Source organism: Vigna umbellata, chromosome 5 (genome assembly GCF_029865625.1).
Source record: "Vigna umbellata cultivar VRB3 chromosome 5, Vumbellata_1.0, whole genome shotgun sequence".
In the NCBI taxonomy this organism is placed as follows: domain Eukaryota; kingdom Viridiplantae; phylum Streptophyta; class Magnoliopsida; order Fabales; family Fabaceae; genus Vigna; species Vigna umbellata.
This window is the reverse complement of record NC_142169.1, coordinates 37329462-37356349: the sequence shown is the minus strand read 5'-3', so window position 1 is coordinate 37356349 and position 26888 is coordinate 37329462. Positions and strand designations below refer to the sequence as shown.

The following is a 26888-nucleotide window of genomic DNA, read 5'->3' as shown; positions in this document are numbered from 1 at the left end:
GCTGCAGTGAAGAGTGAAAGGGAGTAGAATTAGATTAGAGTTTTAGATTAAAATAGATAAAAGTAAAAAATAAATATTTAAATAAGGTGAGTTTTGGAAATAAAAAAAGTTGAGAAGGTGTAGGGAGCAACCTGTAGTGGTGGAGAAAGTAACCTTCAAAGTAGACTACATCTCACAAGCTAGCTCGCTAACTTATCCAAAACAAGCACAACTATTTGTGCTCATCATCTACTCTACTAAATTAGAAGACCAAAAGCGACAAGCTAATCCATTAACCTTTTTTTTAAAATTAAAACTATAATTTAAATATTAACACTTTCAAATTAAGTTTTAATTATTAATTATAATAAAATAATTTAATACATAAATGTAATAGTTATTTTATTTAATAAAAAATATTAATTAATTAATTAATTAAAAGATGTTATAATGGCGAACCATTACCCGTATTTAACATGTTTATAGTAGGTCGGCCAGAAAAAAACGGATTGGATTTCTCCCTTTTACTATGCTAATTTATAGACACTTACTGTATAGCTCCGTATTTTTTACATTTCTGAGAAGATTTAGCATATTCAATACAATTTTTAAACATAATTGGCCAATAATTTGTATCTTAAAGTTTTTCAGATTTTCAATCAAAAGTTTGTACCCTAAAGAATTAGGGCTACTTTAATTGCCTCCAAATTCATACAACTTTGCAGATGCTTTAACTAATTTTCAACATTTTTAACCAAACAACTATTATACACTCGTACTCTTTGATAATTGTTTTATTACCAATTTTAAATTTCCTGTCATCATTATAGCTATCGCTCTTAGGTCCTGTTCTTTTGAGTAGATTTGAGGGAATTTAAGAAAATTTGAAGATAAATTTTTTTGCCGTTTATTTGAGTGAATTTGGAGGTAAATGAGAATGAATTTGAAAATAAATCTTTCTAATTTGTCACGTCAATACAATTCTATACTAATTCTCACAAATTTTATTTCCAAATTCACTCTCATTTACCTCCAAATTCACTCAAATAAACGACAAAAAAATTTATCTTTAAATCCTCTCAAATCCCTTCAAATTCACTCCCTCAAATTCACTCAAAGCAACGTGGCCTTAATGATACCGATGATTTAAACCTGTCAAGAAGACTTTATATTCTACTTCATTATTCAAACAAAAAGTTTTATTTTGAATAGTAACTCCGTAGGAAATTTTCTGATGAAATTATAACAATCCCATCCTTCAGATTCAAACAACAAAAAATATAACAATATTTCTTTGTAACTGCACTCTTCAGCTAAAAAAATCTGCAAACGGTAGAGTTTAGTCAAAAGCTATTGAACATTTCCCAGGATTGCGAAGATGCTAAAAGATCTATATCTCACCTGTTTCAGCAAGCTAACAATATTATACATGGACGATTCTGTTATGTTCACGGGTGTCCATAGCAAAAGGTCTCATCATAAATGATGATTTACACTTAAAATATGTACATTTTTGTCAATTTTCCTTGAAGTTCTAGATCCCTACCACAGTCAGAAGTCGCAGCAATAGAAATGGCAGAATGGATCGGTGTTGAGTTATCCAGATTCTGTGACGGTTTCAGAATATGCTTAGCACCAAGACCGAGTTTCACAGGACCTGATTCTACCACGCCATCCTGGTCTGAACAACCAAAGCCAAAATGGCTTGTGGGATTTAGATTCCGAGCTTCATTCAAAACACATTCACTTCTTGCACCCACTTGGAGATTAAGTTCAACTTCTCTGGTGTTTTTTGGCAAATTTGTACTTGAAGTCACTCGACCCAGCCCTGTCATGGGACTTGAGTTTGTGTGCATTTCTATATTAAGTAACTTGTTAGGTATTGCAGGATCAAAAGTATTAGCTGCGGGTCTCTTCCTGGCATTGGTGCATGGATGCTGGTCTTTGGCAATCATATCATCTAATTTCACTCTGTCAGTGACCCTAAGTATTTTTCTACAACCATCTATGGCAACGCTGGAAACTGAAGCATATGGAGAATGAGGATGAGTACTAGATTTTGGGGAAAGAGGGCTGTTCCTGGGATAGTGAGAAGTCCCAGAATTAGGATGCAAAACATCTGAATGATTCACGAATGGGGTTGTTGAATCATTTCTCCATGCATTTTGATGAAAACTTGTAGTAGTAGAGCTCCCAGGCATCTTTTGATATGTTGAGCCTAATGAAGATGCTGGAAAACTGGTATAGGACCTCTTGAACCAAGATGATTTGGCCTGTTCTTCAACAATTGGGTGCAAGAACGGAAATCCAAAAGCTGAATTTGTTACACGATGGCGCTTCTTCTCTCCATTCTGCTCACCGTTGCTTAAAGTAGACAGATGGAAATTGTAAGGACTAGATGGTACCTGAGAATGAAAGCAGAGTCCTGGTGTTTTAGCTCCGGATACAAACTGCTCGGGCAAGTGTTCTGGTTGCCTTGAATATATTGCACAGGAAGTAGGTACTTCGGAAATACGACGCAAATTAGTACTAGTATTTCTGCTGGTTCCAAGGCTTGCATTCTGAGATATATGATCACTTTGCAGGTTGATAAATTCAGAGTTTGGAGCTTTCATCAACAGGGTACTTTGCAATGCTTGATTGCTTTGAATTTTCACAGATTGTAACACATTCTCAGTTTGTCTCTGTAAATTAGAACCAGTAGACCAATCACGCATATAACATCTTCCTAACAAAGAATCATCATCTTCAGAATAATGCCTTCTTCTGGATTCCTCTTCAGCCCAAATAACTCCTCCGAAAATTTGCTGCTTTTCTTTGCTGCTTCTACCAATGGGAACATCTTTTCCCATCAACCTCATTGTTGGTTGGCTGGAAATAGATGAAACAAGACCCGGGCTACCTCTTGGAGAAATAATTCCATATTCCCTATGATTTGGCACCTTGCCAAGTTGATTTTTTTCAATGAAAGGGTTTCTCAAAAGGTTCACTTCTGAATCAAGTGGCTGGAGATGGAGATTGGAACAACAATCAGAATTATGCGGGTAGATATCTTCATTCTTCCTGCTGTGTAACTCTCTAACACCTAACCAACTACCTGAATAGTGCGGAAATGGATTTCCCCGGTCTTGAGGAGTCTTCTGAACAACATGCCTCTTACCAATCCTTAAATAGTCCTGACTATTTTCATGGAAAACATTATCCACAGGTGCTATTAAAGAACCTCTAAAAGTACATGATGTCTCTGGTTGGATCATCCCAACTTTTCCACCTGAACCGAAGTTGATTAGCTCACCATGAGAATTGAGTGGCAAACCATAAGAGTTCTGCTCCATGCAGTGATTCTTTGCGCTTCCTTTACCCCATCCAGGCAGAAGAAACGAATTAGCAACCATATCTGCAGAAAATGTGCCTGACAACGATCGGCCACCCAAAGCCTGGCCATTATTATCCTTGTTTCCATGTGTGCGGAATGGAAATTCAGGTCTCTCATTTATTTCATCACAGGAAGCAGAATAAGAGGGTGAAGGCTCCAAATAAGTCCTTGTATTTGCATGTTTAGGTTGAAAAGTTGGACCTCCCAAATGATCAATGAATTTTCCAGCGTAACTAAAAGCTTCAGATTCACACGCTTGCGTATTTATGCCAGAACTCTGCCCCCCTTGAAATGCTGAAAGAGATCTAGAACCGTTATCATGCAGAGTGGTTGTGTTGCCATCAAACCGGTGCAAATTATTATCACAAACTGTCATGTGGGATAATGATTCAGGGTTCTCAAATAAGTTTTTTGATTTCTCTAGATTGGTACACGGCTTCAAAATATTTTGTACAAAAACTTGTCCCAGGATATTGGAAAACTGTTTACTTTCAACTATAGGACTAACGTCCTTCCTGTTATCTGTGTTAATGGCAGTGTTGTCCTTTCTTCTTTCTTCCAAATTGGAACTTCCTCCAACATTTCCAGAGGACTGCTCTTTTCCAAATGAAGAGGTCAGCGTATCTGAAGATAAACTCAACACGGTTTCATCAAAAGAGTTTCTCTTTTTCGGACTAAGTATAGAATCCTCAACAGAAAATCCCAAATGCTTATCCAATGATGGTACTTGAACATCGTAGTGGCTTTCCTCAGTATCATTTTGAATGTTACTACCACTTGAAGTACTTCCAGAAATATGTTTGTGATTCTTAAGAGTGTCATGAACGGGAGACACTGCCTTTTGTTGCTTTACAACCAAGTCCCAGTTTTTCAGCTTTTCCTTCTTATCTACTGATACAATCTTTGCACCCAATTTCATCTCACGTGCAGAAGAAGCATCAATGTCATCAAGTTTAACCTTTTTATTCCCAACAGTACCTAGCTTCCTTAAACTATGTACTGGATTCTGCATTTTGCGTTTACAAGCATCCTCCTGAGACATTCAAAATTTAACTAACTTGATTAAGCCTAATAATGATAAATAACAACAAACGCAGAAGTAACGTAAAAAATAACACAGTGGAATCAAATTTTGGATTCCAAATGGCTTATTTCCTCTTCTTTCCTCCCATTTTGCTTCTTTTCTTCTTTCCTCCCATTTTGCTTCTTTTCTTCTTTCCTAAACTTCCACCATTTTCAGGCAGAGGAATCACACTTCTTCAAACTAGCAGGTATCGCCGACACACGCATTATAAGAGTATTTATAATTAATAAATATACGTAAAATGCATAATCTCTCTTGTTGTATATATAGAATATGAACATTTAAACTCTTAACTTCAAAATTTGGTTTAAATGGTAGTTTTATTTTAATTAATATTTGTATGAATTTCATTAGGCTTAATTAATGGAAATAGTTTAAGTATAGATTAAATAATTAAGAAAGACAAAAAATCCCTTTTAATACGATAAATAATTAAAAATAATGATTTGATTTTATATAGAGACTCATAAGACATGTATGTTATTTTAGTAAGGGAAATGAATGAACGTTCATATAATTTGTCTGGGAATTACGAATCATATTAATAACATCAGAGTAAATAAAATAAAATGGTATGCATTACAAGAAAACTTGAGGGGGAAGCTTCTTATGCCATTTATTAGTAGTTTACAGAAAAGTTAATTTTTCAATTAAAAATGTTTCAAAGTAGGACTTGAGTTTTTGGAAGGTGTTAGTGCAATTCAGTCTTCTTAAAGTCCCAAATATGCGTGCATGTTTTAGTTTATGAAAGAGTTAATTTACCCTTTTAAAAGACGTGTGTGTGCGTGTGTGTGTATATATATATATATATATATATATATATATATATATATATATATATATATAAAATTTATTTGAGTTGTTTTCTAAATTTATGTCTTTAAATGGGTTATATTTCTTTTATGCATGTTTATGTACTACTTATATTTATATTTACATGTTTATGTTCAAGTTGTTAATAAAATATATTTAGTTGACTATGTTATTCATAGTAACATTATGGGATGTTACATCAATAATTTATACTATTTTGTAATTTAAAAAAACAAAACATACAAAATATTCTGATAATATTTCCTAAAATTAAAAACAATAATTAAGCAAAGAAACCCTGAAAGAAATAATTATACATAAAATTATTTAAGCTTAAACAATCGTACCTTTTTAAATTTTAAAATTATTGATGTCAAAATAAACTTTTAAAATTAATCTGTTTTAGAATCAATGCAATTTCCAAAATTTGTGTTGAACTCCATTATGGACCGTTATAGAAATAAGAAATATAAGAATGTTTTTGAATGTATTACTTATGTTTGTCATTTTTTTTTTTATATTAGAAAATTGTAATTTATGATTTGTATTATGTTATATTAATTTTAAATAATTTATTTTATTTATAAAAAATTAAAGAATTTTAAATAATTCATAGTTTTATATATTACATTTAAACTTAATTATTGAACACAACAAAAGTACTTATTTTCAAGAATACAATAATATTTTTTTTTCTTTAAAAATTAGATTAATTGACTAGGAAAAAAATTAAACAACTTTAAAGTACTATTACTAACCCTATCATATCTCCCACTCTTAATCATAGACAGGAAGTGAGAAAGATGCATATATGTTGCTGAGGCAAATAAATTCCTTAATTTATTAAAGCAAAGCTCTCGAAATTAGTCATTTTACTGTATAATTTCAAACGAGAAAAGTAATTTCAGTCGGGTAAAGACTTGTCTGGTTTTCTTTCTTTTTGGGTACAGAGATAATAAGTATGATTTCATAGCAAACTATTTCTATGTATAATGTAAAAAATAATGGATATAATTCCCTAAATATCTCAATAACTACCTTTTGCTGTGTATTTTCAGTTTGCATAAATTAGAAGCAAATGAGCAGTAATTAATAACCCTAAACATGCCATAATACTAATAATATCACGATTAATTAAGTTACTTTCTTTCTCCTCCTTAAAAGAAACAGTAAATACATATAGCAAATTTATCACAATTAAGTTACTTTCTTTTTCTTCCTTAAAGGAAACAGTAAATAAATGTGGTATTGCAGAACAGTATTAATTGATGGCTTTAAAATTAGATGTAAATTTTTATCTTCCAAACCTATTATGTAGTATAATGATGAAGCATAATGTATTTTAATTCTTAAAGTAAATAAATTTATGCTAACTTTTTGTTTTAGATTTTTTATTTCACTTTTAAGAATAATTAAGTTAGAGAATGTGTATTAAAAATTAAAATCTCTTACAAAATATATCTGTCTAAACGTACCTGTAATAGAAATGATATCAGTCTAAATATCCTTGATAATGATTTTAGTTAAAACTTTAAATAAGTTCAGTTCAAGTGTTAAACAATTATCGTAAAAGTTTGTCTAACATCCAATGAGTTCACACACCATTACAAGAGTCCAATTTCCTAAGCAGTGACTGTGAGTTTGTGATGCAATGATATATTTGAACAATATATGACTACACAAAAATCATCGTATAGACATAATTTTCATTGATTGTGTAAAGATTAAACCCATAAATATAAAAATTGCGTATAAGTTAAATATTGTGCTCAAAAGAAACTGCAGATGTGATCAGCGCACTCTAAGGGTGTTATGTTTCGAAATTTTATCTTATTTATAATAGCGAGGAAAGAAAAATATTATCATTTTAACTAATAGTATTAACTACGTATATGCCTAAAGGTGGACATTATTAATAAAGGAAACTTTTAAGAGCTTATTCATTTCATGATAATAGTTAATAATTTGATAGCATGGAAATTAAGCTTATGTAATCCTTAACTATGTAATATGTAGTCAACTCGAATCCTCACTTTCAAAAATAAGATGATCTATGTACATTGTCTTGTTGTATGAATATATGGTAAATTTTTATGCCAAATTAAATTAATACTCAAGTTCTTTTATCTTTTAACCAATACTTAAATTTACTCAATTATATATATATTTATGGATTCAAAGTTCGATGCCTTCTCAGTCCTAACAACAATTTTTTTTCTACTTTATTTTTGCATTTTATAGTAAAATAACCAAAATTGTAGTAACTGAATAATAGTATTCTTTCGCAAAATATTCACTTTGTATAATCAAAAAGGGAAACATTGCTTGACAGAATAGTATATTAAGTTCTTTAATATACTGGAAAAAAATGGTAAGCATAATTTTAGTACAAATTAGAATTCTTGTCAATTTTCCTATAATTTATCAAATAATTTAGAAAACAAGGTTATTCAATAATCTTTAAAATTTTATATGTACAAAATATTAATCCTTTAATTTAAAGGCTAAAGTTCATAAAAACGATTCTTTTATATTTTTTACAAGTTTTCCTATTATTTTATTCAATATATAATTATTAAAATAAAAAATATTGAAAAACTAAAAACTAAAACCTCTGTAAGATATATATATTCTTTTTCATTATTATGAAAAATTGAATACACATTCGTGGCCACGTTGTTTCTACTTGTATTTACAACTTTTTTAAGGGGTTAAAGTATGTGTAGTTTTAATTTCAATAAATAATTTGGATATTCAACTATTATATTTACATTTTACATAATTCTGCCAAAAATAAATAAAAAACACTTACGTCTAGCAAAAGTTCAGGCACACAGTTACGGATAAATGATTATTATTATGATATCACACAATCATGCACATTTTAACTTTTAAGAAAAATGCAAGAATGAGCGAATCTTTAAAAGAAGAAATGAAGTATCTCTGACTGTATAACGAGATTTATTAATGAGGACAAAATATAGCTAGAGTATCTATTTGGAGGTAATGTAAGGGCAAATAAATGCATGATATTGTTAATAATCAAAACGCACTTTAAATTCTTAAAAGTTGGACACATGTTCATACTATGAATAATATTATATATATATATATATATATATGGGGTTTGCTAACGCGCGTACGCCTGTTTTTCAGTTGGTACATTTTAGCAATGTGTACCAGATTTTAGTAGACAAAAATATCCTTATATAGTATGGATTCCAAGTTTTAAGGTTAAGGGTATTTTAATAATTTTCATTTTCAAAACTTAAAAAAAAAAAAAAGAAACCCCCAAACCCTTACTCACCTCTCTCATTCCTCTCAATCCTTTCTCTTTCATCTCTCTCACTCCAACCTTTTCTCTGTCATCCCTACTGTAGCCCCAATTGAAAAAAATCAGAAACACATGCCTTTAAAAAATTTTCCTTTGTAAAGAGTTGAGTCATTGACATATTCACCTTTAAGGCAAAGGTTCATTCAAGATCTCTTCAATCTCACCATCTTCACTAACCTCTCTAATTTCATCATCTGTATTTGTTGAATCATCATCTCTAAAAAAACCCTACAGGCCAATTACCAATTCTTTCTGATGTCATTATGCTTGTGAAAATTAGATAAAATTATATACGACAAAAATTATAAAATGAAAACTCATTATAAAGTCATTTTTTTGTAAGAAATTGTTTAACAACTGAGTGTTTCTGATTTTTTTTCAGGCCAATTACCAATTCCTTTGATGTCATTATGCTTGTGAAAATTAGATAAAATTAGATAAGACAAAAATTATAAACTAAAAACTCATTATAAAATCATTTTTTGTAAGAAATTGTTTAACAACGAGTATTTCTGAATTTTTTCCAGGTCAATTACCAATTCCTTTATGCTTGTGAAAATTGGATAAAATTAGATAAGACAAAAATTATAAGATGAAAACTCATTATAAAATCATTTTTTTGTAAGATTGTTTAACAGCAAGTGTTTCTGATTTTTTCAATTGGGGCTACAGTAGGGATGACAGAGAAAAGATTGGAGTGAGAAAGAGGAAAGAGAAAGGGTTGAGAGGAATGAGAGAGATGAGTAAGGGTTTGGGGGTTTCTTTTTTAGTTTTGAGAATGAAAATTATTAAAATACCCTTAACCTTAAAACTTAGAATCCATGATATATAAGGATATTTTTGTCTACTAAAATCCGGTACACATTGCTAAAATGTACCAACTGAAAAACAGGCGTACGCGCGTTAACAAACCCCTATATATATATAATATTTCTGTGTGTACCTCTATATATATTTAAATGTTGTTTATACGGTTCAGAATACTGACTTTGAAAGTCTTGATACCATATATAGGTTACTCTGTTCTCATCACTCATTATTACTTGATAGGTATAAAGAAAATATGATTAGAAAATGAGACGTTGGGAAGAAAAGGTATAGCTAAAATTAGAGTTGAAATTTGTAGATTTAAACAAGACCTCAGATGTCAGTTTTTTCAACCGAATCCAACTTTGAAATTGAACTGCATTAATGTGTTCATTTCGAGTATTCCAAGGGGAAAAGTCCCCACCGACCAAAAGATCAGACATTATATCAGTATAGTGCAACCTCAATGTACTGATATTCAGATAGAATTACATGTACATGTACTCATCACTTTCGTAGCTACATACTCTCCACCTAGGTTCGGATCTCATTCATTTCATTTTCTCTAAAAGACAAGGATTATTTTACCTAATAAATTACATACCCCACGTTTCATACTTTTTCAATTTCAGAAAAATAAAGAGCGCAAATCACATTTTTTTTAATAGATATATACGATATTTTTTATAATGGTTTTTAATATCATAATATCTTCTATATTTTTCTCTCCTTTTATCTCTCTTAATGTGAAAAAACACTTTTGATAAACAAAACACTAGTCCATAGGATAATAACTCGATATTACTTCAAACCAGCGTAAATTTTCAGACGCAGTGTCATCTGGCATGGCATAACAAAACATCCTATTACAGACCAAACAAAGGATCCTTTAAATTCTGAAGCTTCACTCACAGATCCCACACAACCCAAATCTTATCCAGCTGTAATCTGTATCCAACCTATGTCAGAAAAACTAGTCATCATCATAGATGAGAATACACTTGTCTAGTTCCCCATGGCCCATTAGTTAATTTACCCCAAAACTATTATCTAATAGTAGTAACTAGATGGAAAAAAAAAACTCTCATCATTAGATTCAACTCTTTCACCTAGTAGTAGCTAGCAACCCATCATCAATAAACCCTCATCTTCAATATTCGTACCTCAACTTTCTCACAAGTGCCTAACCAGAAAGTAGGAACCATTCAATCTTTTCCTCTAAATCACAATCGTAAGGCTATCTCTTAATAACTCAGAACCCACACTTTTTGGCATCAGTTTGATGCAGAAAAAGCCACGCGTAGAGTTCGCAAACCTATTATCGCATGGCACCATCAACTACCCCAACACAGAAACTACACTATTGCTTAATATTTTATGCTTCAAAACCCACCAAATTATGGTACTACCATGCATACATACATTCATGGAAGATTAACTTATATTTTATGCCATGAAAATCATACATAACATAACATGACATTGATTGACATGTATAACCAATAACGACATACATGGAAACATACCTTCGTTGCAGTGAACACGATGTTCAGTTTCTTCTTTTTCTTCTTCCTTTTGTTTATCTTCTTACTTTCACCGTTCAGACACAAAACGCTTTGTTTTTCCACCTTGTTTTTCTTCTTCACCTTTTTCTTTTTCCTTACGATGTTGTTCGTACACTTCTTACTCTTTATTCTTACACCGGAGAACCCGTGTTTCTCCAATTCTTCGCCTTCATCGTCTATCTCTCCCTCCGCCGCGAGTTTTCCGTCGCCATAACCGTCGATTGGCAGCGCCACAGTGAGAATATCAGCGATAGAGCGCTTCTTCGGCGCTTTCGGCTTCGGATTATCCAAACTCGGTCTCCGGCACCCTTCCTCCCTCATCGCGGTCGCGAGGCAACCGTTGATGTGCTCGTTAGCTGCCGTCTCCGTTACGGTGTTGAAAACCCTACATCCAGGACGCAGCCTCTCCGATTTCTCCTTCTCCGGGGAATTTGACTTTGCTCCGAGGGATTTCACCGATTCGAAGGAAATTCCGTTGGATCTCAGCGCCTCGAGCCGCTCCGAGAGCCACCGGAGCTTCGTGACAGCGCTCGAAACCTCGCAGGCGTCCAGCGGCAAGAGTTTCATTTCAGTCTCGATCTCCGGCGGCCGCTTCTCCTCTTCCACGTCCTCCTTCAGCTCGAAAATCTCCGCGATGGATCGCTTCTTCGGCGCCTTCAATTTCAACCGCCGTATCCGCTGCCGCTCCTCTCTCACCCTCCGCATAAGGCAACCGTCGATGTGCGCGTTCACCGCCGTCAGCGTCGCAGCTTTGAAATCTCTGCACACCGGACAAATCATCTCAATCTTCTCCTGTTCCTCCTCGACTTCCTCCTCCTCCACATCACATCCACAGCTAACAAACTTATCCACTTTCTCCGACTCACTATCATCAGAAACCGCCTGGCTTTCCCGATTCTCCCTTCCTTGGTCTCCACCATCTCCGGGGAGGTTAGATCTCAGTTCGACAAACTCATCCGACCATCCACTGAACTTGGGAACAGTCATTGGCGGAAGCCAAGACTCGGCCTCCCAGCGGCTGACTCCCTCGGCGGCAAATGGCCAGCATTTGAAAACGTCAACCGCCCTTATCTTTGAAGTGTAGTCCCTGCCACACCGAATCATAACAACCGCAGAAAGAAAGAGACACAGTTAGTTACAGTCACAGTCATAACAGTGAAAACACACTAAACAAACAAAACCCAACAAATTAAAACCATAAAAAGTATTAAAAAGAGATCCCTATATATGTATATATAAGTGTGTGCCTTATGGAGAAGCCATGGAACGCAAGCGCCATGATTCTTTGTCACCAAGATGCTAAATAGAAAGAATATAGAGCGATATGAGAAAGAGAGAGAGGAAAGTGATAGTATTATGTGATTTTTTTTCCCGCTGAAGGGAAGAGAAGACGATGATTTTGTGTTAGCTTTATGTATTATAATTAATGATTGAAAAGGACGTGAGAGAGAGAGAGAGAAAGAGAGGGAAGTGTGACCCCAACTCTCAAAAATCCACTCACCCTACACACATCTATCATCAACCAATGAAATAACTTCCATACATTATAATTCTTTTTTATCATCTTATTGCCATATTTTCATTGTTTTATAAACTCATCTTCACTTCAACATTTTTAATCTCTAATCACTATTTTAACTTTATAACTTATCTAAACTTGTATACTGCTATGCTAATCCTATTAATTACAATAAAATTGGCCTCGTTAACATAAGTGCACAGAAAATTAACATACGACATTTCTCTAAACCAAAATTTTAAGAGAATGCTAAAGTTAAATTCACAGTTTATGGAAAAAGATCACTAACAATGAAGTTCTATTTAAATTTCAACCGTAAGATCGGTCCAACCACATAAAACACAAATGGAGAGATACTGCAGATAATAATACAGGACAGAATCCAAACTCAATCACCTCCATGGGCAGCTCAGATTTTTCTTCAAAAATAATTTAAACTAAAACTTTGATTAGTTTAAGAAAATCAAACACAATACCATGTCTTTATTTTAACATGTTATTGTTTTTTTTAAATAAACGTTTTTCAAATAATTAATTTAAAAATATACTTACTTTGAAAAATATAGGATTTGTTTTTTCAAAGAACAAAAACTATTTATTTTTAAAATAGTTGGTTTAGATGAAAACATAAAAAGAATTAAACTTAATTTAAAAATAAAATAGTTATTTTGAGAAACACTCACTTATACTATTTGGTTGGAACTACTTTTTGTATATAAGTATTGTGTTCAATTACTTATCATTGATACTTATTGCTATGTATTAAGGTGCAACTATTAGGTTGAGTTTAATTGTTTATTTAATTATATTAATTATATTAGATTGGATTGGTCATCGTGCAATGTTTTAATTATATTAATCGCATATATAATTTTAAAGTAGTAAACTTTTAAAAGAAATTTAAATAAGTTATAAGGTATAATTTATAATAGCTTGTAATTTATAAGTTAAAAGTACATAAAATAAGCTACTTTAAGTTATTTATCAAATACTTATATATTAGTCAAATTTATTTATAAGTCACTCAAATAAGTTAGTAGTTAACTAGATATATTCATTATCAAAGTGTTTCTTTCTATACATTACTGTCGTCGGTCATAAGTTGTTGTTGGTGTTTGGCTTGGAACGTCGATGCAATAGTCACATGTGGTTATTGTTGTTTGTAACATCCTGTTGGTCATCGTCTCGATAGAGGTAACCCTCTTTCTTCTTTTCTTTTTTTTATTATAATGTATTAATTGAAATGTGTAATGGAGGAATGGTTTAAAGTAATGCATAGATAGATTGAGAAGAGAGATTACGAACTACTTGAAACATATTTTGGATGTCGATAAAATGTTAACCGATATTCAAAAGTTGTCCAAACCTGTATTTAAAATTTTGACATATTTCGACTATTGATTAATGTTTTTCCAGCATTGACAATACTTTTAATTTTTTTTTTAATTTTTGTTCATGATTTATTATAAATTTTTTAAATGTTTATTGTAAATTATTTTTGTTTTTTCATAATTGTGTAATTGTTTAAAATTGTTGTATAATTTTAGTTTTTAATTGTTATTTTAAATTGTATGTTTTTTGTTATTTAATTTTAATTGTTAATTTTATTTAATTTTAATTGTTAATTTTATATTTTGTTTTTTATAAATTTGCAATATTTATTAATTGTTATTAAAATATATTTTTTTCTGTTTGAAATTATATAATTTTTTTATTTGTTTACAATTGTTTAATTTTATTTTAGTTGTTTTTTTAAATATTATAATTGTATTTAGTTGTTATTTAATTTTTGTTATTTTTTATTTGAAATTATAGGAATTTTGTTAAATTTTTTTAATTGTTTTTTATTTCTGTTTTCATTGTTATATTTTGATTTTTCAAAATTTATTATTTGTTATTTTAAATTTAACGAAATTTTTTAATTATTTTGAATTGTTTATTTTATATTTTGCTTGTTTTTTAAAACTTAAAATTATTATTTTTCTATAATTTTTTATTTTTTATTTTAAATTGTATGATTTTTGTTAATGTATTGGAATTGTTTATTTTATAATTTGTTTTTTTTTTAACTTTTGTAATATTTAATTTTTTTTTTTTTGTTAATTGAAATTGTATGACTTTTATTTTATGTCCTTTTGCTTTTAATTGTTTATTTTCTATTTTGTTGGTTATTTTAAAATTTTCAATTGTTTTTAATATATAATTTAATTTATGTTTTAAAATATTTGATACTTTATGAAATTTTTTAAATTATTGAAATTTTAAAATATTTATTTTTTTAGTTTTTTAATTTTGATTTTGAAACTTTGTTATTTGTAATTTAATTTTTTTTTGTGCTATTTGAAATTTAACATATTTGCTAATTTTTTTTATAATTTTAATTTAGTAATTATTTTTATTTGTATTTTTATTTATGTGTTTTTTTATGTTATTTGTTTTAATTGTTTATGTTATATTTTCTTTTGTATTTTTAATTTTATAATTTTTTTGATTTGTTTATTTATTTTTGTTTTTTTTATTATTTGAATTTTTTTTGGCTTTTTTTAATATTTTATTTTAAGTATTAATGTTATATTTTAATGGTTATTTTAATTTTGTAATTTTATATATTTTTGGTATTATTGAAATTTAGTAATTATTTTTGTTTGTATTTTTATTTATGTGTTTTATTATTTGAATTTTTAATAATTATGTTAATTTTTTTAATATTTTATGTTATATTTTTTGGTATTTTTTAATTTTGTAATTGTTTTGATTTATTTAATATATATTTTTGTTATTTAAATTTTCTATCTTATTTTTTAATATTTTATTTTAATTATTAATGTTATATTTTGATGGTTATTTTAATTTTGTGTTTTTATATATTTTTGTTAAGAAAAATGGCTATAACAAGAGGTGCATTTAGCTATCATGGTGAGAGTTATGTTGGAACAATCGGTACTGATTTTGCGCAGCGGAAATATCAAAACAAAGTACGATACAGATTGTTTAAAAGCGAAGAGCTTGTTCGGTCAATTTAAAAAATGGTTCCTTTAATTTTCTCTTAAACTTTTTATCAAACAATTGATGTGCAGAAAATGTAAAAAGTGTAGAGAAATCACACAAATGATTTTTGTCCTGGTTCGAATCAAAAGATAATACGTCCAGTCGTTAATCACTATGAATAATGATTAACCTTTTCACTAAAACAATTTCAAAGTTACAATGAAAGTGAATAGAAAATAACAATAACAAAAACACCTTCCTTCGATAAACGAACCGGAAGCAACAACTCTGCCAACTTTAAGAGAACTGCTTCGACCTTTGACACACAAAGCGCGAGCTTCTCCTATTCACAAGACTTAACAAGAGCAGAAACTTGCACTTGAGAACTTCCTCAGATTTTACTGTATTCTCAAATTCGCAAAAGTTGGTTTCTAAAGTGTTTGGCAAAGGTATATATAGCCTACTGGTCCGAAACTGAAAAGACTCATTTCAACTGCCACTGATAATCGATTATTGTAAGTGATAATCGATTATCGGTCGTTGACTGATAGTGACCGTTCGGTCTTCATCTGTGTTCGGCTCGAGTCCTGACTGATTGATCTTGGTCATGTCTTACGTGCTCTCGGTCATGCCCTCCATTGCTCGGTCCTAACTTTACTGCTCGGTCCTAAGTTCTTGGTCATGACTGCTCGTGTCCTGACAGCTTGGTCTTGGTCACGAAGTCTACCGTTCGGTGCTTACCGCTCGGTCATTACTAACGTTAGTTGTCCAGAAATGCTTTTAAACTTAATACTGCAAGGGTCTTCATATTCTTCACTTTGTAGCATCTTCAAAATCATTATCTTTTAAGACATCAATGCTCCTCATTGGTAACAATCTCTCCCTTTTTGATGATGATAAAATTTAAACTTACAAACAGGTTAGCAATAACTACACTAGAAGTGTTTCGCCCCCTTTTTGTTCATAAGCAAAAAGTAAGTACGCTCCCCCTCAAAATGCTCTCCCCCTCAATAAAATAATGTATGCACTAAATGAGAACATGAAAGGATTCTATTTATTTTGGGAAAATGTCATTACAGTAAAAGAAAATACAACCAAATTAGTACACTAATTGAAAACAAGCAAATAAGCCGCCTAATCTAGAAATTCGGAGTGGGTGATCTTTCCGGAGGACGAAGATTGAGGCGATTTTCAATGTTGCCAAGACGAGTGTCAAAATCTTCAAACTTCTCAATCACATATTCCTCATGAGTTTGCTGCATTTCAATGAGTTCGTCAAAACGTGCTTGATGAGCTAAACTCATGTCCTCCTCCAATTGCTTGGATAAATTTGCAAAGTACTCTTCCATTGAGAGAGAGGAGGATGAAGGGATGGTAGAAGGTCCAGCTTCAGATGAAGCAGCTTCTACTGGTTCTGCCATATGGGCATCCATATCATCATCTTCATCAGCCAGATGATCATCATCCTTGTGAATGATCACGCGCCCACGGGTAACAAAACCCATTTAACGAAACGTTGTCTCCCCAATTTCAGTGCCAATTGCTTGGATGACTTGGGTGAGTTCTCCTTCTATACGAACTCCTTTGTATTCAAGAATCCTAAAGATGAGAAGAACATAGGGAAGATGATAGGCATGATACCTTTTGGCTTTTAGCATAGTATCAGAGATGAGTGCAGGCCAATCAATATGGATATTATTTAAAATTCCATATAGAAGAAGAAGATCCTGCTCAGAACATGGAGCGTGATTGGTAGCACGGGGGCACATAAATTTCAGATTTGAAGGCAAGAGTCTTCTTTCTTCCTTGATCCTCTTCCACAGTCAACCTATTCAATTCAAGCTCGTGCTCACGAAGCTTTCCAAAGAGAATTGCCATCGACATTTGGGTGAGATTTTGTGACTTGTTGTCACCTTTGGTTGTCCAAACCTATCCAATGATTTCAAAATTATTACATTTAATTCATCAACATCAAAGGTCTTACCCAACCCTATTAGATGGTTCACTATGTGAGTGAAGCGCTTCTGAACATTAGAAATTGATTCTCTAGGCTACAGCCTGAACATCTCATTCTTGGATGAGTGTGTTCTTCCTTGCACGCTTTACCTCATCAGTACCTTCGTGTGTGACTCTGAGGACTTCCCACATCTCTTGCGCTGTCTTACACACAAAAATTCTATAGAATTCATTAAGCACCACCGTAGAAGATATAATGTTGCGAGCCTTAATATCGAATTGGGCTCTCCTATTTTCCTCATTAAACCAACCAAAATAAGGTGTTTCCACTTCAACACCATCAACAGTACTTTTAGGAATATAAGGACCATTTTGTACAGCTTCCCAGATGCCTCTATCAACATACCCCATGAAAATTTCCATTATGACTTTCCAGAAAACATAGTTATCACCAGTAAAAAGAGGTGGTATGTTGATGGAAGCACCTTTAGCGTATACTTGTCAAACACTCACATTTTATTGTCCCGCACACACTAAGCTAAACATCAAGTTTATACTTCCTATACCTCGTACTCCTTTAACAACTTAACAAAACAAATGTTTTTCTTCCGGCTTCACCAGTTATGGTGTCAGATCTTATAATAACCACAACAAATTCAAGATCGAATGCAATCCTTCAAACCCATTCAATTAAATCATCACGTGAGAGAAATATTTGATCAATGGTAAAATTATTTGTATAATCACCCCAACCACTTCATTTATGAAAGAAGAAAATTTGGACATGCAGCTCGAATTTATTTGAGAATCCATTAATTGAAATGGATAGTTATCCATCTTATAATATTAATCAAAACTTACAAGAAACATATTTATCACTAAATATTCCTCTATCTAATGATAATAATAACACAAATTCAAAATTAAATAATAAAAAAACAACAACACATATTAAAAATGAAATAATACATAAAAAACATCATCATATATTAAAAATTAAATAAAAAATAGCGAAGCATATTAAAAATTAAATAATAAATAAAAAACATAAACATATTATAAATTAAGCAATAAATTAAAAACCTAAAGTGATATTAAAAATCAACTAATAAATAAAAAAACAATAAAACATATTAAAATTATATAATAAATACTATAATAATTAAATAAATTTAATTAAAAAAGTTAAAATTAAAGGGAGAAACATATTTCAAAAGCCAGTTAAGGGCTTGTCAACTTTCGACAATCGGTTACGGATCAAACATATTTTGAAATACGTTTTTCCCTTAACTGGCTTTTGAAAGCCGTCGGTTAAGGGTCTTCCAAATTTAAAATCTTCACTTACCTTGAATGCCACGATTTTAAACTTTGAACAATTAACTCCTACCAAGGACCAATTCCTAGGGACCACCACCAGCACAACCACCATAACCAGGACTACCATCGGGATCTCAATGTAGAATGAAAGAAGTAGATAGAGTAAACGAAGAGAAAAAGCCCGTCGGTTAAGGGTCTTCCAAATCTAAACACTTCACTTACCTTGAATGCCACGATTTTAAACTTTGAACAATTAACTCCTACCAAGGACCAGTCCCTAAGGACCACCACCAGCACAACCACCATAACCAGGAATACCATCGGGATCTCAATGTAGAATGAAAGAAGTAGAGAGAGTAAACGAAGAGAAATGAACCAATGATTAGAGAGTAAAGTGAAGTGAAATGAGGGGGTTGCAAAGTAATATACATGTTCATTTAATATAGGTTGGTAAATATTGATTACCATATTCATTACTCATTAATCGATGCAAGTTTGTTTTATTTTTTTAAATAAAAAAAAATAAAATTATAGAGGTGTAGGAAGAACTTATAGAGGTGCAGGGAAAAACACTCTCATTATCACCTGAGATAACAATATAAAATTTTATACATAAATTATTGTTTAAAATTACAAATGTTTTGAATTTATCTTAATGATTTTGGAATAATTTGTCACATTCAGATATTTTTGGAAGACTCGTATTAAACATGTTTAATTAGAAACGTTTAACTTATTACAAAATATTGAAATTTTTTGGAATAATTTATCACACTCGATATTTTTGAAAGACTCTTATTAAACATGTTTAATTAGAGATTAACATTTAACTTATTAAAAAATATTGTAAAATTTAGTTTCATCTTCCCAAGTGGTTCATTACCTACTTTGGGATAATCTCATGCATGTTTTGTGATTAAAATTATCGATGAAGGTATAACATCTCTTTTTCACAATTAGTATTTGCACTTAATACTTAAATATGTGGGGTTAATATATTACTCTTCTTAAACACTCATAATAGACCACAATACCACACACACAAATACAATATAAATATCCATATACAATTTATAATATGGTACATTTTTGCTTCAACAATCACACTTTCACTTAAGCAAACTTGAATGGTGCATTCAACGATAATTCAATACTTAAATGTTACTTGAGTGATAATTTACTACACGATGTATTTTCAAACAATTGAAATGATATGTTTATTATGCTTGCAATTTGTCAATTTATACAACATTTTAACTATTTATAACACTCACTAAATAATGATCATTCTTAAGTTCCATAGTAACATTCTAATTCCCCAAGAATTTCAAATAAATTGTATATAATTATACTCTAACATCTCCAAAAAAATTTAACCAACCATGAAATTCACCCATCTAATTTAATATTGTAGAAAAAGTTAGGCCAATAAACTCAACCAAGAGTGGGGTGAATTGATTTTCCCCTTTCAAAAATTGTTCGTTAAAAACCTTTTAAAATCTTTGAAGTTTTCTTGGAATGCAATCAAAAAAGAATAAGAACAATAACAAAGAATAAGGGATAAAGAGATTCAAACAGTTGATTATACTGGTTCGACCCACTACCTACGTCCAATCTTCCTTCAATCAACCTTAGATGAAGGGATCCACTATATTGATAGAGTTCTTACAAGAAAGACATATAGAGAACAATCCTCTCAAATGTACTCCCCTCTCTAACTCAATATCAACTATAGTACAAACCCAGAAAGATCACCCACTTTCTATCATCCTTAGAGAAATCCCTAAAACTTCACAAAGCTCTCTTCCTGGACACACCAACAGGGACACAATCAACCTTGATAGTAGATGAAAACTGATCACTATAGAGTACACCTGTAGTGCAGATATGGATCAACAATTGTAAGCACAACGTTCTTGCAAGAATCTCTATGTATTTCCTTCCAATGAAGCAATCTTGATTCTTCATGAAATTCAGAACGCTTCTGCACTTAAAATCTCAACAAACAATTAGTTATGAAAGTGTAAAAGCAGAGTTGTTGAAAGGTAGAGAGAAATGCATATATTTATAAATTTGTCAACTCTAACGTATTTTAATCGATTAAGCAATTAATGTAATCGGTTAAACTTTTCCTTCAACTTTAATAGTTTTACATTTGCACAAGTTTTAACAAATTAAATGTGCATGTAATTGTTTAAACATTTCATACAAGCCACAACATTCAAAATATGACCATTATTGATAGTTATGGCTTTTCAAGAAAAATGTTTTCACATAAAACGCATTTTAACCGATTAGGAAATGAATGTAATTGGTTAAAACATTGTTTTTTTGAAAACTTTTTTCATTCAGAACACCTTAATGCACTCAGCAAGCATGTACTGACATGACAACATGTTTTAATCAATTATACAATTAATGTAATCGGTTAAAACATTATTTTTTTGCCTTTGTTAAACATATACTAATACTTGATGAATTTTAACAGATTATTGAAACAATTAATTGATGATTTAATGTAGATATGCAATGTACAAAATGTTTCAATCTATTATTCATTTTCAATCAATGAATACATATACCAAATAGTTTAAGCACAATCACAAATATAATCAATCAATAGTTTTGCCATTTTGTTGTGCACGAAACTATAAAACATTTCTTTTGTCATCATAAAAAACACATATGTGAGATATGGGTTCATATGTACATAGCTTCCCCTATCACAAATACAAAGATTAATATATGTGATTTAGTTTGCCTTTCTAACAAAACAACTCTAAAATCCAATTGTTCTATATAAATAGATAAAAAAAAATCCAACTATGATGTTCACAATCAATACTTCTACTTGATACAACCAAACCGCTGTTACTTTCAAATTCTCAATCCCAAAAAAAAGAAGAAAAAAATAATAATAAAGATAAATGAAGACTTATCCTTATGTGTTGTTCTACCTATTTTATTCAATTATCATGGAACTCTTTAATGCATAATTTGTTATGGAAATACAACTGAACAATTTAAACTTGTATAGTGTATATAGAGAAAATTATTTCTAAAAGAGAAAAATTTCTATTGAAACAAAAAATGTGTTATAAACTATTCATAGAAATTTTCTTTCTTTCTCCAATAAAAGGTAAATTATTAAAAATTTAATTCTTACTCATGATTTTTTTAAAACAATATATAATACTTTTAGCAAAATATCAATAAATAAACCATTATCTATGAATAATTATAAGGTAACCATAATACTTATATATTATAATACTTATATAAATAAGAATAATTGTATTGACATCTTATGAGTTTTACTAAATAACTTACACCCTTACAATTTTTTACTAAATAATATTCACCTTCTTTATGTTTTGTTTTAAGAAAATAACACTTTTTATCTATATTGTATAACGTCCAAAATTCTGGGATGTAATGGGTTTACAAAAATCGATCAATTTTAAAACTCTATCATAGCACGAAAACATGTTTTTCAAAAACTTTAACCTTTCAACCTAGATAATTTATTCAAAACATAATAGTTCCAAAAAACCTTGTCCAATTACATTATTCCAAAAGTAATTACAATGACTAAAAGAAATGTTTTGTAGTTTCTTGCACAACAAAATAGCAAAACAATTGCTTGATTATATCTGTGATTGTGCTTGAACTATTTGATATATGTATTCATTGATTGAAAATGAATCATTGGTTGAAGCACATTGCACATTACATATCTACATGAAATAATCGATTAACTGTATGCATAATTTGTTAAATTTCCTTAGATATTAGTATATGTTTATCAGAGGCAAAACAACTATGTTTTAACCGATTACATTAATTGTATAATCAATTAAAACATGTTGTTATGCCAGTATATGATTACTGAGTGCATTGAAGTGTTTTGAATGAAAATGTTTTCAAAATTGCTTAAGTATGAAACTTAACCGATTACATTATTTTCTTAATCAGTTAAAATGTTTTTTAAGTGAAAACCATTTTCAAGAAAACTCATGACTATCAATAACGATCATATTTTGAATGTTGTGGCTTGTATGGCATGCTTAATCATTTGGATGCACTTTCAATCTGTTAAATCCTATGTAGATGTAAAATTGCTAAAGCAAAACAAAAAACTTAACAGATTACGTTAATTGCCTAATCGATTAAAATGCGTCAGTTTTAAAAAATATATAAATAGACACATTTCTCTACGCCTTTCAACAATTCTATGATTGAAATATTTCATAACTAACTTGATTGTTGAGTTTAATCGTAGGAGCATTTTGATTTCTTAAAGAATCAAAGATTGCTACATTGGAAAGAAATCCATAAAGATTCTTGCAAGATTGAAGTGCTTTCGTATTGTTGATCATTCTACATATTGAGGTGTACTCTTTCAAATCAGTGTTCATCTACAATCAAGGTTGATTGTGTCCCTGTTGTTGCATGCCAGGAAGAGGACTTTCTGAAGTTCTATTACTTAGAGTTGGGATTGCTTTAAGGGGTGACAAAAAGTGTGTGATCTTTCTGGGTTTGTACTATAGTTGATATTGAGTTAGAAAGAAGAGTACATTTGAGAGGGTTGTTTTCTGTATGTCTTGCTTGTAAGAACTCTATCAATATATTGGATCCCTTCATCTTAGGTTGATTGAAGGAAGAATGGACGTAGGAATTGGCCGAATCAGTATAAACATTTGTGTGAATCTTTCCATCCTTCTCCTTTTATATTGTTCATATTCTTGTTTGATTGCATTCCAAGGAAACTTCAAAGATTTTGAAAATCTTTTTAAAGAACAATTTTTTAAAGGGGAAAACCAATTCACCCCCCTCTTGGTTGAGATAATTGGCCTAACTTTTTCTACAACTTTGTTTCAAAAGTCTATGCCAAAAGAACTTTTAAAGAAACCAAAATCTTTCCCCTGACATCTCACGAATTTATCGTGCCTCTGGAACATCTACAATATTTTTTGCTCACATATAACATTATACGGTCATCGCCGATAATTTCATTCACAAACACAAAAACACAAACATGTATCGGGTAAGCTACTGAGAAAATAATCATAACAACAAGATACATACTGATTATATTAACCATAATAAAACACTCAACAAGATACATATTTTCTGATTATATCAACCCTAATCAAACACACAACAAGATACATACCTTCTTATTATATCATTCATAATCAAACACCTCATACATATAAGTAATAAGAATAAGATTCCTAATCCTCTAACATAAACAATTTAATCATGAGGAATTACTCGATCCTCAATCCTCAAACTTTCATCCTTGATCCTTGATCTCAACTCTTGATGTCCTCACTAACATCTCACACATAGACCTTTAGATTATCCATCCATTAACAATTATATTAACTATTTACTATAACTAGTATAGTAACATCATTATCAACATAGCATAACCTGGAGCATCCTCAGTACCATGATCATCATTATAGGTACACCACCAACGTCATTATCCCAATCATGAATAACACCATGAGCATCACGAAACCATCAAATCCATCGTGACATGACTAAGTCACACTCTTGTACCTTACCTCATTGACTCTAGCCGCTTCTACAACCCAATCTATAGATTCCCCATACAAATACACTTGAGTCATCCTTCTTCCGGCTTTAGACCTGTTCCCCTATCACACAAGGCGAAACATTTATCCCCTTCACCAAAGAAGATTCAAAACACGAACACCATTCTCTTTTCTACGACTATTTGCCAAAGAGAATGTCACTCTCTTTTCAAAAACTAATTCAAAAGAGAGTCACCCCCTTTTCAAAAACTAATGCCAAAGGGGACATCCCTTCCTTTCCAACCATCAATGCCAAAGGGAGCACCTATCCGCACATAGATAAAACTAGGATTTACTAGGTACAAGAAGTAGACTAATCTCACATGTCTCATGCTCATTAACCACACACACTCTTGTGCATTCCCTCTTCAACTCATGCTCCAATCTCAACCACAAGTCCAACTTGACCCTAAACATAACCACTAACCTCAATCTCTGATTACCATCACGTTCCACAACTTCTCAAGCTTGGTCCACATTAATTCTTCATCAAATTCTCCATTTTTCACATAAATGTAGTGTGATAATCGATTATTACTTAAGATAATCGATTATCTTAGTGAAATTTACCCAGAAACATCATGTAGAAAGGGATAATCGATTATCATCCCATATAATCGATTATTCCTACAATCGTACTTAACATCGATGTGCAAATAATTGATTTTCACTAATGATAATCGATTATTGCCGAAACGAAACATCCCATATAATCAAACACACATACATGAACCCTAAATCATATGAATACATACTTGACACATCATTCATGCATTCAAGCATCACATAGCCTTGTAAACATACTCAAACACATACAATACGTCGTTGGAATCATTCAAAACCAATCATTAACATGTTATACTCCAATAAAACCAATTATTCTCCTTACAACATAGAATTGCATGGAAACCCCTAAACATCGTAACTTTGTTCTCCCATAAAATCAAACCCTCTATTGGAATAACCCAACAAAACATACATAACACATTCATAGGGAAAATCCATCACAAATATTACCAAAAACCTATTCTCATGCACACACAAACCCTTGCCTAACAATAGCAACAGATAATCATAATCATAATTTGATAAACATATATCAAACAAGGATTATCATGCAAGTAAATTAAGAATGCATAAATTACAAGAATGGTAAGCTGCCTCATACTTTGGCCAATCCTTAGGCTTTATCTACAACCCCAAAGCACCACCAATCTTCCTTTGCATTAAGAGTTCCCTTCGCTAGCTCTATCTTCTTCTCCCAAAACGCCAATCTCCTCTCATCCTCTATTTTCTCTCTTTGATTTAGAGTTTCTAAGGTTTCTAAACACAAAACCACTCCTATCTCTATATCTTATTATTTATGAATCAACCCAAACCTATCTCTAATATTTTCTCACTCATAATAATACATTTTATTCTAATTTATTATAATGAGTGTAAAATCCTAGAAAATGGTATTTTAGAATTGATGATAGTTTAAAAATAGTGAGACTTGGTTATTTTAATATTAAATGATATAGTTATAAATAATCTTGTTATAAACGAGTTCCATTATTTTAAAACATATCATCTCTCTGTAAACCACTTTTCTAGAGTTCTCTCTACCTTTTCTCTAAGAGTTCTATCTCCTGAGTCATCTCTTTGATCATTAGGAGGTGTCTAATCGATCACATCAACAAGATATACATTTCTAGCCGATCAATTTTTTCCATTGAGAAAGTAAGTTTCTACCCCTATTTTTTTTAGATTTCAATCTATGATTTTGTCCAAGAATCGTCCTTTGGATGTGGCCTTTTTGTTTTCCCTTCTATTCTTGATTAAATTGAGCTCCTAAGGACTCTTTCCAACCATCATTCAGTGTTTCGTAGGTTCGTCTAGAGTTTCCTTGCGTTTCAACAAATCGACAGAACGTTCCTTGAGTTTATTAGTGGTCTTGTGAGGTAAGAAAAGCTAGACCTTTTCTTAGTCGTGTTTGTATTATAAATTGGGTATCTCTATGAGTTATAGATGATTTTGAGAAATTGCTATGATTGGGTCTATAATACGTATGTTTAATTGATGATTTTGATAGTGTGACGTTGAATATAAGTGGTATGATGTGTTTGTGATGATTAATACTGTTATGATTGAGTGTGATATTGATGTTTTAGTGTTTGAAGTTGAATTGAAGTGGTTGTGTGGAATATTGGTCAAGTTACTTGGGTTTCAAGCCTACAAAGAGTAGTGAAATTTTGAAATAAAAGATGTAAATTATTATGGAGAGTTTTTGAATATATTCTGAGATCAATTATGACTTGTCTAGAGGTTTATATTAGAAAAATCTATCATGGAAGTATTAATTTCTTCAGAGGTTGAGTTCTAGTTCATTTTGGAGGTTTGGGTGTTGGAAACTGAAAGTAGGAAGCTTGGGACAAAATTAAGGTGTTGAACGGTGCTAACAAGTGTATTTAGACTTGTCTATGTAGTGGGTAAACTGATGTGTGGGTTAGAAAGTGTAGAATTGAAATTGGGTAGCTTGTGGAAGTGAGTTTGGGAAGTTTT

General features: G+C 31.1%; 1 protein-coding gene across 1 annotated transcript; it reads right to left on the bottom strand.

Moving 5' to 3' along the window:
- Positions 1-1339: 1339 nt before the first annotated feature.
- Positions 1340-12352, bottom strand: LOC124845278 (uncharacterized). Its single transcript, XM_088116460.1, has 3 exons — positions 12206-12352; positions 10920-12045; positions 1340-4388 (listed from the first exon to the last, which is right to left on the bottom strand). Exons 1-3 carry the CDS (start codon positions 12235-12237, stop codon positions 1476-1478), a joined length of 4071 nt encoding a protein of 1356 aa, XP_087972586.1. The 5' UTR covers positions 12238-12352; the 3' UTR covers positions 1340-1475.
- Between the last annotated feature and the right edge of the window lie 14536 nt (positions 12353-26888).

Bases quoted from the DNA above. Each gene is read 5' to 3' on its own strand.
- LOC124845278 (XM_088116460.1), bottom strand. From the start codon at position 12,237: ATGGCGCTTGCGTTCCATGGCTTCTCCATAAG. The intron at 12,046-12,205 runs GCACACACTTAT...TCGGTGTGGCAG, and splicing joins TTCCATGGCTTCTCCATAAG to GGACTACACTTCAAAGATAA. The intron at 4,389-10,919 runs GTATGTTTCCAT...TGAATGTCTCAG, and splicing joins TCGTGTTCACTGCAACGAAG to GAGGATGCTTGTAAACGCAA.